The sequence below is a fragment of the Sinohyriopsis cumingii genome, chromosome 4 (genome assembly GCF_028554795.1).
Source record: "Sinohyriopsis cumingii isolate HCF-2022 chromosome 4, ASM2855479v2, whole genome shotgun sequence".
Lineage (NCBI taxonomy): Eukaryota > Metazoa > Mollusca > Bivalvia > Unionida > Unionidae > Sinohyriopsis > Sinohyriopsis cumingii.
This window is the reverse complement of record NC_142964.1, coordinates 116,096,812-116,109,794: the sequence shown is the minus strand read 5'-3', so window position 1 is coordinate 116,109,794 and position 12,983 is coordinate 116,096,812. Positions and strand designations below refer to the sequence as shown.

Here is a 12,983-nt window from a genome sequence, read left to right as displayed (position 1 = left end):
AAACAATAATAACGCACTAGACAATTAAGACGTTAAGTAATTCATGATATACCAATTTGTACTGATCACGGCAACATAGGGAAAAAGAAAAGCACTTCAAAAATATCATATGCAAACAACAGAAATGACACACATAAAATAGGTAACCACACGACTTCATGGTAGACAATGTCCAAGATGGATAATACATGACATCACGGAAGAAATTAAAAGAGACAACATAACAAAATATGTTTCTGACTTTCACTACATTCCAAAATGCTCAAGAATAATTATAATATGAAAAGTAAAGGATGGTCTGGGAAATTTTGAACATCGTAAAATGTAATGAACACCAACAGATGTTGATTCAATTAGGAAGCATTTAAATGCCTCTAAAATGTCAATCAAATGTGGTGTAACATTAATTAAATTATGTAGTTTTCCCTGACAACATTTTAAGCTCGATTATAACCAAAACATAAAACCATGAGTTACAATGTACTGTCACGCAGTTAATCAAACTCAAAATCAGTTATTGCAAGATATTTTTACAGCATGAAGATAAAATATGAACAAGCATACTTTTAACAATGTGTTGATGCATAGACTTTGAAGATTCAGTTTTCACAGCTATCACATAACATTCTTTTAACACCTAGTGACAACTATAATTAAACTGCTAAAATAAATGGTCTAGTGAAGTTGAAATTGTATATGCGAAGCAAAACTGATAGATGAAATATAGAAACGAATACAGAATGAAGAGGTTAAAGTACAGTTAAAGTGTGCGCATGGGTTGATGGTCCAACTGAGGATGACTCATGACTATTGGGAAGGGTCTTTTGCACCTTCTTTTACAACTCATTCTATACATTATTATATAAGTAAACACTTGGGTGATTACAGGGTTATTTGATACATGAATAGATACTAACATCAAAATTAATTCTGAATATTTGTATGAAATTTAAAAGCCCTTAAAATTCCGGAACATGCCTAAAGAAATAGAAGCTTACAGTTTCAATTTCCTTTAATAATGTATACTGAATTAAGTATTATGAATGTATCAATTAATGAAGGTAGTAATTACATTAGAAATTTATCTTTTACCTTATAGATATATATGACAGAATCCAAAAAGTGAATCTAATATGGTTCCTGAAACAATCGTTCCATTTTATAATTAAGGTAGAATCATATGCCATTGTGTAGATTAATTTACAAAGTTTTAAAGAAAGAAAACCTTTACAATATTAAAACAAAAGGAAGAACAATATTGCTCTCTTTAATGTTGAATTATATTGTCTCGTTTAGTACAATTGTTTTGCAAAGGTTAAAATATAGCAAACATTCACGATATTAAAATTAAAGCAATACAAATATTACTCTATATTAACACCTTGATACACCAAAAGTTCAAATGAAGGGCCATAGAGAATGATACACAATTTAAAACTGACAATTCTTTGTATTGATCTGTTTGTCACTTACAATTGTTTACAGAGGCATACGACATACTTGATGAACAAGAGAAACCTGACATAAGTCTGTAACGTAAGTGTTAAGAAGTTTTACACTAACAATAATCGCATCTGGGGTTCCTGAGTGGCCGAGTGGTCTAAAGCGCTCACCGTTACCGATCACTGCCATCTCACCTCTGTATGCGTGGGTTCGAGTCTCAGGTTCGGCTAACGTGGGTACGTGAGAAAGCCTGCGAGTAGCTTCTCGTTGGTCAGAGGTTCTTCCCGGGGTTTTCCAGGTTTTTTCCTTCACCAGTTATACTAGTCGCCATGTATAGCCTTTCTTGTGCTGAAAAATGGCGTTAAACCCTAGAACAACCACAACAACAACAATTGTATCTAGCCTAATTTTATAAGTATATACATAACAAATTACGGAGTAGCTGTCTTAAATGAGCCAACGTTTGAGGCTTGAAGTTTGTCATCACATCATGTACATTCCGTAATCTTAATCTAATGTTTGAAACGTAAATGATAAGTAAAAAGAGCTTATTTTAGCGGCATTACTATTTAGTAACTTTTGAAATTTATTCATGTATTCGTATTGGCAAAATGTCATCCAACATTCTGAATTTGCTATTTGTCGTGAAGTAACAGTTGCGTCTAAATAATAGGATATATCCACAATCAAGAAACTGCAGTACCGACGAAAATGTGATCGCTCCTCAATCCATGAAAAATGATGCATAAGAAAATGAATGAATTAACATTATTTGGATTTAATTTCACCACCAGTGCATGCTTCTTGTCGCAATATGTCTCACGTAGTGTCGCCCAAATGTGTCCATGCTTCTTTGAAATGTTTAATCATTAGTGTTTTTCGCTATCAGTTCTAATGAGTGTTCAGAGAACCCAGCGCTGCAGCTATTTCATTACAATCCTTTGCAACATATCCAATGCTAAGTCTTATCAGAATGAATTCACATTATTTTGATTTAATTTCACCACCAGTGAATGGTCTGTTCCTCTTTGTTTGGATCATTTTATGGCAAGCGTCTTCACGAGCAGACGATTGTCATAACCTAATAAGTTGTGAATGAATAGCGAGGCATGTTTAGGCACTTAAAATTGAAATTGCATTTCTTATCAGCAGCCCCAGCACACTCACAAACTTTCTCTTCCAATATTTTTCTTTCAGAAATATGGCATGCATTTATTGAATTAATTTCGTTTTCAACCGTCTCTGTGAATATAATAGGTTTTGCATTTTGTTCAGATGATGTCGTAGCTGGCCATTTTCAGATTCTACACAACATTTAATGACGTCATTACCTCTGTAATGGACTTGTGAATTGTGAATTGTCTTCAGGTGCAATAAAAACCCTAATGGAATGTGTTCGTATATCTCCATAGTCCATAATATGTCTGATCGGTGTACAGGATGTACGAAACAAATCTAATATTTTATCTATGGAAAGATGAGTTTCACGAAAAGCAATAAATAACATAGGGAACTTTTACCTGATACGGATAATTTATTTTCAAATTTTACAACATAATCTTTTTAGGTATGGTATCAATAGAGTTATCAACAACACAAAATTCAGTATATTATTTTTAACTAATTAGTTCTTGTGTATTGGACGAATTCAAATATTTCTTTCTCTCTAAATCTGTTAACGATAATTATGTTTAAATGGCGTAAGACCATACTTTTTCAATTGAATTCTAATGGGGTTGTAAGCTTTTCTGACTTGTTTTGAAACCGGTTGATCTACCATAGAATCTTCATTTTAATTTATTTAACTATCAATATTTCAATATATTTCACTCAGAGTTATTGAAGTGTTTGAGACAGTATGTATGTAACTTTTGTTATCATTTATTTGCAAAAAAAAAAACTATCATTGTCTTACGTTTCTGTCTCTTCGGGTAGTTATATTGGAACTTCAGCACTTAAGACATTCAGAAGGAAAAAAGTCTCCAGCAGAAATTATTTTTGTACGCTCCGCGAACGGACTTTATAGTTCCTTTCGTGGCGTATGTTATAGACTGTGTCAATCTTATTGTATGTTATCCGTACCGTAATATGTTTGTTTTAATTCTCTCTTGCATTTTCGTTTTATATAATGTTTCACTTTTACCGGAGATTGATACCGCTCCGGTAGCCTAGTGGTTAGAGCGTCCGCCTCACATGCGGGAGGTCATGGGTTGAAACCCCGGCCAAGTCATACCAAAGACCAAATGGTACTAACAGCTGACTCGCTTGGCGCTCAGCATAAAGAGGTCAGTGTTAGGACTAGTCAGCCTGGTGTCAGGATAACGTGACTGGGTGGGACATCATGCTACATGTCTGTGGCATGATGCCCCAGTGCTAGACATCACTATAAACTGTCACACTGCAGACATCGTAGCAATATGACGGAAATATTGTTAAAGTTACGTTACAATTCCAAATCAGACACACTCACACATATATTGGAGATTGCATCTTGCTGTCTCGTTTGCTAGAAGTACAAGAATTTTTTGTTCCCCTTACGTTTTGGCATGTCTTGTTTTAAACACTATTTAAGCTTTCTTTTCAAATGCGGGGTAAATCTACGCGTTCTCATTTATTTTTTAGTGTCCGACTTTATATAATGAAGTGGTTTTCAATTATAGAGAACATTTTCCGCGACGAAACTTGGTACTGCATAAATTCTCGGTTTTAAAGACTAAGTTTACTCATTTGAGATACAGAACATGCTTAATAACACCTTTAAATTCCCTATAGACTAAAATATTAACGAACAATAGTAGGTGTTGTGCTTCGTGTTGTCTTCGGCTATGTTTCCCCATAGCATTCCGCGGATGGACTCTTGTCGAGTTAGTTTCTGTCTATCCAATTGTTTATTTTGAAGTATACCTGCACATTAACAACTCCGTTTATTATTAGAAGAATTATTTCATGATAATGAGAGTAAAGACTGTGATATAGTAACTTATTGAATACGGTACTGAAATTATTTTCTCAGTGTGGTCATTATTTTGCATTTCGTTTACTATGCATCGGCAAATTCTCTAAAAAAGTAAGTTGTAAAGCCATAGGAGAGTACTATTGGTCCTTGCATTATAAAGTTTTACGTCAATAGCATAATTAACTTAAGAAAGTTTACGACGCAACACACAGCTAATATGATCATTGATACAATTACGTGTGATTTATTGATTCTTTTTCGCTGTTTTTGAGCGTATTTGCGCTCCACTCAATACACACTCAAAACATAGGCCAGTGATGCAGGTACTCATATATATATATATATATATATATATATATATATATATATATATAGAGAGAGAGAGAGAGAGAGAGAGAGAGAGAGAGAGAGAGAGATCATTATAAACTATTACTTACCTTTCTTACAGACGAAATTATAGTACCAGCCATTATCAGTGCAGTTCAACTTAAACACAGGGTCGTAGGCATAGTTTGTCGGGACGATAACAGTGTCGTTTGTACAATTCATATCCCTCACCGGATCAGATTGTAGAGTACCAGCTTCCAATGGAGTTATTATGACATTCTCAATATTAGGTTTGCCACAATCTATAATAATAATAATAATAATAATAATAATAATGATAATAGTAATAACTACTACTAATACTATTATTCGTTGATGTGATGTAGAATTAGCAATCATGCATTACACCCATCGTAAAAGATGCTTGCATCAATTTGAGATACATTTCACCTTTAACAGTAGAAATAAATTATAGGATAATAATTTACAAAAAGAGGTCATCCAAAAATTGTGATTTATAAACAACTGACACGCCTAAAGAAGCTCTGAAATTGTAGCAGATTACATTTTTCATGTTTTTTGTATAACAATTCATATAGATTTCATGTTTCTTGTATTCCGTTTCATGTTTCTTGTATAACAATACATGTACATTTCATGTTTCTTGTATAACAACAATACATGTCCATTTCATGTTTCTTGTATAACAATACATGTCCATTTCATGTTTCTTGTATAACAATACATGTACATTAAACAATCTGGTTCTCTAAATCAAATTTTAGAATTTTAGAGCTAAATTAACGACGAGTAAGATTATCCTAAATGAATGCATTACCTCTCAAGACTTACACTCAGTAAGATTATCCTAAATTATTGCATTACCTCTCAAGACTTACACTCAGTAAGATTATCCTAAATTATTGCATTACCTCTCAAGACTTACACTCAGTAAGATTATCCTAAATTAATGCATTATCTCTCATGACTTACACTCAGTAAGATTATCCAAAATTAATGCATTATCTCTCATGCCTTACACTCAGTAAGATTATCCTAAATTAATGCATTACCTCTCATGACTTACACTCGGTCTCATATCAAACGCCATCTTAGAACGAACCGCCTTTCTATTGGAATAAAACTGCGTTGATAGAACGGGCATTTCAGGTGAAATTTTTTTTTTTGCGTTTTGTGCGATATGTTTTAATGTTTTTAATTTTGTGAGGAAGAAAGACAAGTAAATCATGGAATGAAAGCTTTAACAAATCCCTTGGGAAGTCTAATTAAGACCTCTTCGAGAACTTCTCATTCTAAGTTTTCTTTAAGAATATAAATGTCATTTTGTAATACAGCTGTTTCCAAAGGTGAATCATCTTCTGTAACCTAATCCAGGGTCAAACATATTACCACGACATAACAGTTATTTCTTTTCTGACTCGGAATGACCTACTACGATGGGGTAATTTCAAGAAGTACACTTCTGACGAAAGACGCTATTTCCGAGAGTTAACGAAACGTGGAATTTTCAACCGAGTTCTTTACCAAACTTCCAATATCCAAAGGAACACCACTCATCAACTTGTATTGCCATTTGCATACCGTGACCCTACTCTGAAAGGACTACATAATGATGCAGTGACAAAACCCTATCGTTGGCTAAATCGAGATTCAATTGGCAGAACTAGAGGCAGATATAGCGCATAACCTTAAAACCTATCTTCGGTTCATGGGAAGGAAACTGCATGTTGAGCTGGTCATTATTCATAACACCCGTCCAATGGAATTTGACTAGATTTCCTTTCACCTGAGATGTCTAAGAGTGATTATGAACATATCCATGTGATGACAGACCATTTCTTTCACTAGATGTGAGAAAGCTTGCCAGTAGCTTCTCGAGGGTCGGTGGTTCTTTCCGGGGATTTCCCGGTTTCTTCCTCCACTATTAATACTGGCCGCCATGTATATTGCGTGCTGAAAAATGGCGTTAAACCCTACAACAACAACAACAAAAAAATCTTTCACTAGATATGCTAATGTAGTGTCAGTTTAAAAGCAGACTGCCCTAACTACTCCCAAAGTTGTGTTCCAAAACTTTGTAGTGCACTATAGACTCCCATTGAGGATACAAAGTGTCTAGTGACGAAACATTGAAAACACTCATCAAGGAACTATGTAGCCTTGTTTTTCTTGGAAAGACTCGCAATGCCACGTATCACTCCATGAAGAGTCGAATGATGGAGCGTTTAAAACAAAATGTACTCGGCATGTTGGTAACAGCCGGAAAGCTGACCGGAAGTCTTATGTTGCTTCTTTTGATCAATGCTGATAAAGCTACAAATCATGGCATTACAGGATATGCACCTTACTCTCTGGTGTTCGGTAGGCATCACGAATTAACTACTGATGCCTACTGTGGACTTACATACTCAAATAACAGTCTACAAGTTACCAATGGGTACACTGAAAGGCTGAAAACTAGACTTGATTTTGCTTACAAGACAGCTACCAAAGAGGCACAGAAATATGCTGCTCCCGTATGTCTATTTAGTATGTATTTGGGATAAAACGAGGCCATTATGAGCCACGTTGTGGGACTACAGGGGTATAAAGCATGCCAGGGACGAAGATAAATGCCGGATGAGTGAGGAATATGTGGACACACCGAGTGAGTCAGAGTCTGTGTCTGAGTCTGACTAGGAAACTGATACTTCTACTTGATCCTTCCACAGCGTAAAAAAAGCATCAGACCAAACACTTGTTGAAAAGACTCATTTTGAACACACAATATAACAATGGTGCATTAAAGGAGTACGCAGACGTTTGAGATTGGTACATTTAATTTACAATATTTCCTCAACTAGTGAATTTTATCCGGAGCATGTTTCAGTTAATGATCAATATCCCAGCCAATTTAGGTCCGACTGAAATGAGCATTCTATTTATCCTAACAATCCAGAAAAGCAATATATTGCTCAACCATCGAATACCTCAACAGAGCATTTACCACCTGCAAATTGGCTAAGATAGTAAAAAGTAACCGAACAACTGAAACTATATTCGGTATTAAACATGGCTGTACCCTAGGCAGAAAAGAAATTCTTTAGGTTTCTTGTTTGTATATAAATTCTGGATTTGAATGATCCCTCAGTTGTTTTTTCTTTGTTCAGCCGCATAAATGTTAGCATTGTAATAGTATTTTTAAATTGTTTCATTTCAGCTGAACTCAGTAATGTGAAACTATTGATTTTATCGAATTGTACTTACATGGCTAAATTTTTTATTAGTTTTTCCTCTGTTTCAGATTAAACTGATTTTAGTGACATTGCTTGTTCCGCTTCAAGATAATGGCAGGAACCATTTTTTTTCCACAAGTATCAATAGTTTTAAATAGAGTAAATAAAAAAAATCCGATTTCGTTCATAAGGATATATATATAGTGACGTTTCTAGAAAACATGTGGTATTTCTATAGTGAGCCGCAGTTACGCTTTGTAAATATTTTGCACTGAAGAACAGTCGGCACCCGATATGAGTTGCAATGTTCCCTATAATAGCCCTTGATTTCAATACTTAAGCTGTAAGATGTCAGTAGAGAAATGAGATCTACATGCATAATTTTCTTAATGAGTAGTCCTTATTCATTAGTTAACTTTCATATAAATGTTTATTTTGTTTTTGTCTACTTGAATCCGCTTGGCATGTTTTTATGATTTTATTTTTGGTATATGCCATTATGCATTGTATGAAACTCATCTATTTCGGAATCATGTGCAGACATTTAACTTTTAATTATGCACGTTATATCTCAGTCAGTATGAACTGTGCTTCCTGTTAAATATAGTTATAATTTAAATCTATGGCAAATACTTTGTTAAAAGGTATCTATTATCATGCTATACCTATGTTCTAATACGATGAATTAGAAACGTCGTAATTAGAATGTAAAAACCGCTACATTTGATGCAAGACTAAAAAAATATCAGGTCATAGTTTCAGGTGTGCCTCTTTATCTGTGATTTCGTCTTTAACTAATAAATGTTATGGACCCACAGCGATCTTCGTCTTAACTTCTGCTACAAAAAATTCCTCGTAACATATTTTGTAGCAGCTCTGATGATATTGGAGAAAGATGGAGACAGGAAGATAGAAAGTGAAAAGTAAGTCCTTCCTTTCTTACGAACAGTTAGTGACTATATTGACTGCATACGTGACAATATTCGGTTCGATTTCTTAAATTTGCAGAAACACACGATTAACTTCATACGCCCTCGTGAATCTCTTCACTGTATTATATGCTGCCAGAGACAGTACTGCCGCCCATGTAACAGGGGAAACTACTCCAACTGTAGTGAGATTAACACTTTTAAACCCAGTAAATCGTAATATATGTAATACAGTTTTCCAAGGAAAATCATATATGGGGTTTCTAGGGATAGAGGATTCTGATTAAGTTTATAAAGAATCTTCAATATTTAATCTTTAAAGATAACCACAGCCAATTAGTTTTTTATGGTTCAAACGGATGGAAAATGAGGATACATAGGTTTTGTATACATTATTTATATTATATATCTTTTTAAAGCAAAATCCGTCAATTTGCGTAGGTTTAATTCATTCTGTGTTAAAGCGATTAACAGCTGCACTACTACATTGATAAAAAAGAAGTTCCTAAATTTTGCAAAAATTTTGAGACAGCTACCCTTTATAAATATAGCATGTGTATATCAGGTTTCAAACCGTGTTTTGTCAAAATAATGAGAGTATTCGTACGAAATTTAAGTCATTTATAGTTTTGTCAAAACATTTCATTCACAGATTGATCCTGTTTGGGTTGGGTAACACGAACTATAACAGAGCGACAGACTTAAGAGAGTAGCATCGTTAGTCAAAAGATTTTGATGATTTGTTAATTTTTATACTTAAACGTAAGTTTTTGTGTGGCTTTGGCAAGCTCGCAGTCTAACTCGGCAGCAGACGAAGCACCAAATATTGGACTGTCGCTTTCGTATCTGTATGCAATCAACACTATTAAATGCTTGATGTATCCATCGTTGCTACTTAGAGATATGCCGTACTATACTTAATCAGGAGTTTATTTCTGAAAAATGTGCATCATTTGTCGTAGATTGTAACAGGTGTACAATAATGTGTCGGTGACAAATAGCAACAGGTCATGTAAGCTCAATCAATTACAGTTTCCATGATTGATATAGCAAGCTAATTATAAATAGGTAATACTTGAAATTAACATTTTGCTACTTAAACTTTAGGCATTAATTGATGGCACCACACTGATTGCATACATGTACTCTTAGGATCTACAGCTGCCGTATCCTACGATCTGTACATCCTGATGTGGAAATTGGAGGGGGGGGGGGAACAGAGATAAGGAGCAAACGAAGAAGAAAAAGGAAATTAACCTAAATATGGAAATATAGGTCTGAATAACACGCATAAAGGTAGATGTATATTCTAAACATATAAAAGAAAGTTGTCCAAATAATGATATCGCCAGTGTGGCGATATAATTTTTTGTTCGCACTAATATAACTAATATTTCACTATGAACTATATGATAAATAGTTCTATCAAAGAAATCGAGCGTATGAATATACAAAACATTTAATGGAACCTTGAGGCCGAAAAACTTAAGTTAGAAACGATCAAGAATCATGAGAAGAAAAAAATAAGCAGGTGCTTCAAGACGTCTACTCCGTGGTTCATTAAGTAATTTTTCCAACTACAAGATTGAATTTGTCAGATCCGATATTAGAAACATTGACCTTGAAAGATGTTCAGAATAAATCAATATAAACCTACATTGTTTACATGGAATGCTTACATCAGTATGTTTATCACAACTTCTGTTAGCACGGTGTATCCTCCAATATCAGTAACAACATCAATAATAATAATAATAATAATAATAATAATAATATCAACATGAATTTGAGTACCAACAGCATCAACAATAACCAAAACAATAATGCATGGAATACGAAGAAGATAAATAGTTATGGCTACAGCAATACCAAAACATAAATGCAGATGCCAACGTACATTCTCCTAATTGCATTAAAATATTTACATGTAAGTGGAATACCAAATGTGGAACCACCTTTTTGTCTTTTTTATTTACTAAGACCAAAGAGATGCACAGTAAAATCCGGAAGATGATCAGTAATCCAAGTACCAGTGATAATTAAATGTAATCAGTAATCCAAGTACCAGTGATAATTAAAGGTGCTCAGTAATACAAGTAACTGATAATTAAAGTTGATCAGTAATCCAAGTAACAGTGAAAATTAAAGGCGATCAGTAGTACAAGTAACTGATAATTAAAGGTGATCAGTAATCCAAGTACCAGTGAAAATTAAAGGTGACCATCAATCCAATTAGAACTAATACTAAAAGAATAGTCGTGACTAATATCATACATGTATTACAAAAAAAATGAAAATCAACGCAATACGAGTACATTTTTGATTGGACAAAATAGGATACGATCAAAACTTTAACGTGTAGGTAGTAACACTCAGTCCCTAATACCTCTGATGCATGACAGGTCCGTACGATTCCATTTCCCAGTCTTCAGACACTCTATGTAATAAACTTTACTTATGTTTAAAGGCGGTTGAAAGACATAACTGCTTGAGCATCCAATCTCTAAAACGCTCCCTTCATGAGTACTACCAGCGTATGCGCCTCTGGTAACGGATGGGTTTTCACAGTCTGTAAAGGAATTAACATGAGGGCTATAAAAATAAAACAGTGATAATATTGAAAACCTACCAATTTCCGAATGCCTGTAGATTCATCCGGTTTAGTTTGATTTGTTGGTTGTATCGGCACTTTTAACACATTACTGACCATATAGGAAATCGGAGCCAATGCCATTCAGTAAGATATACCTAGGCAACCAACCTGGGGTAGGCTGAAAGGAAATCGAACCCGTGACTCTGGAGTTGCGAGTCCGATGTTCTGCCAACGGAACTACCGCGATATCTCGATGCATTCTTGCTCATTTTTCACATTTCAAGTTAGTACCTGTTTAGTGACTTCAAAGCATTTCTTACAGCATATACCCACTCTGCTTGCAAGCGTTTTGAAATATGGCATTTGAATCTGAAGTCAATATTCGTAATTCGGTTATCAAGATAAAGAATGCTGGAAGGGATCGTTTTCATCCTTCACTCATTCCAAGATAGTGAGCACATGTTGTATGATAAAAAACCTACGACAATATTGAGTTGTACACGTATGGCGAGAGTAGAAGCTGAAGAGTATAAATATCTCGAAATTACAGGTAAAAGTGAGTACCAATTTAGTTTGCGTCTGCAAAGTTTGCTGTTTCTACATGTTTACGAGTTTCTATGTGATGCAATTTCAAGGATCTCATAAGTTTTCCAACGCTCTTTTGTTGCGTGTTTTCGTGTAATTTTAAATTGTCATTCTTCGCGGTTGTCATTCTTCAGTGAACTCAGAGACAATATACAATAAGTGAGCGAAGGCATGTTTAAAGCATTTCGTTATTACCTGCAAATTTATTAAAATTAAGATCTATTGAAGAAATGTAGATTTCATGGGCATTTATAGGAGATTATGTTTTACTGACCTTTTGATGCACCAACACAATTAGGTCCTTCATATATCCTAATTGAAAAACGTCATTCGGAACAAATTTGCTAACAAAATTCTCTTTGCTGAAAATCTAAGGTTTTACCTGATATGTAACAACCATTAAGAGAACAGGGAATTCGAGATGTTGCCAGAACATAAACTTTCATTAATGTCATATTTTGTGCTATATTAAAGATCTTGATTTTGAACCAGTTTGCATTGCCTGAAGAATGCAAATAATTGTAGTAATGAAAAATTACAGTTCAATGGAACTAAGCAATAATGGTTACTTAAGGTATCTATATACTTTTGTACACTCATCTCACTCTATGGCTCGTGGTATGTAAACACTTTTATACACTCATCTCGTTGTATGGCTGGCGGTATGTAGATATGTTTTGCACACTCATCTCACTGTATGGCTCATGCTATATAGACACTTTTGAATACATAATGCACTGTAGGGCACATGACATGTAAACACATTTTGTATACTTATCTTACCGTATGGCTCAATATTTTTGAGTGTCTGAAATGTTATCTCTTATGGTATATAATCAGCATTATTTGAAATGGCTTGAGACAAATTTAGTTATGCATATGATTTGGTTACCTCTTTTGTGTCTTATTAAAGG

The 12,983-nt window shown here is 34.3% G+C and overlaps 1 protein-coding gene and 1 long non-coding RNA gene across 2 annotated transcripts in view; one reads left to right on the top strand and one right to left on the bottom strand.

Moving 5' to 3' along the window:
• LOC149801939 (sushi, von Willebrand factor type A, EGF and pentraxin domain-containing protein 1-like) overlaps positions 1 to 12,983 on the bottom strand; it is a 46,215-nt gene that overhangs the window by 7,674 nt on the left and 25,558 nt on the right. Inside the window, exons 9-10 of the mRNA XM_089956334.1 lie at positions 11,278 to 11,460; positions 4,837 to 5,028 (exon numbers count right to left, since the gene is read on the bottom strand). Of these exons, the coding sequence (XP_089812460.1) occupies positions 4,837 to 5,028; positions 11,278 to 11,460 (375 nt within the window). The remainder of the gene's footprint in view (positions 1 to 4,836; positions 5,029 to 11,277; positions 11,461 to 12,983) is intronic.
• The window catches only part of LOC149801940 (uncharacterized), a 69,151-nt gene that overhangs the window by 43,389 nt on the left and 12,779 nt on the right, over positions 1 to 12,983 (top strand). The gene's annotated exons all lie outside the window — the stretch shown is intronic.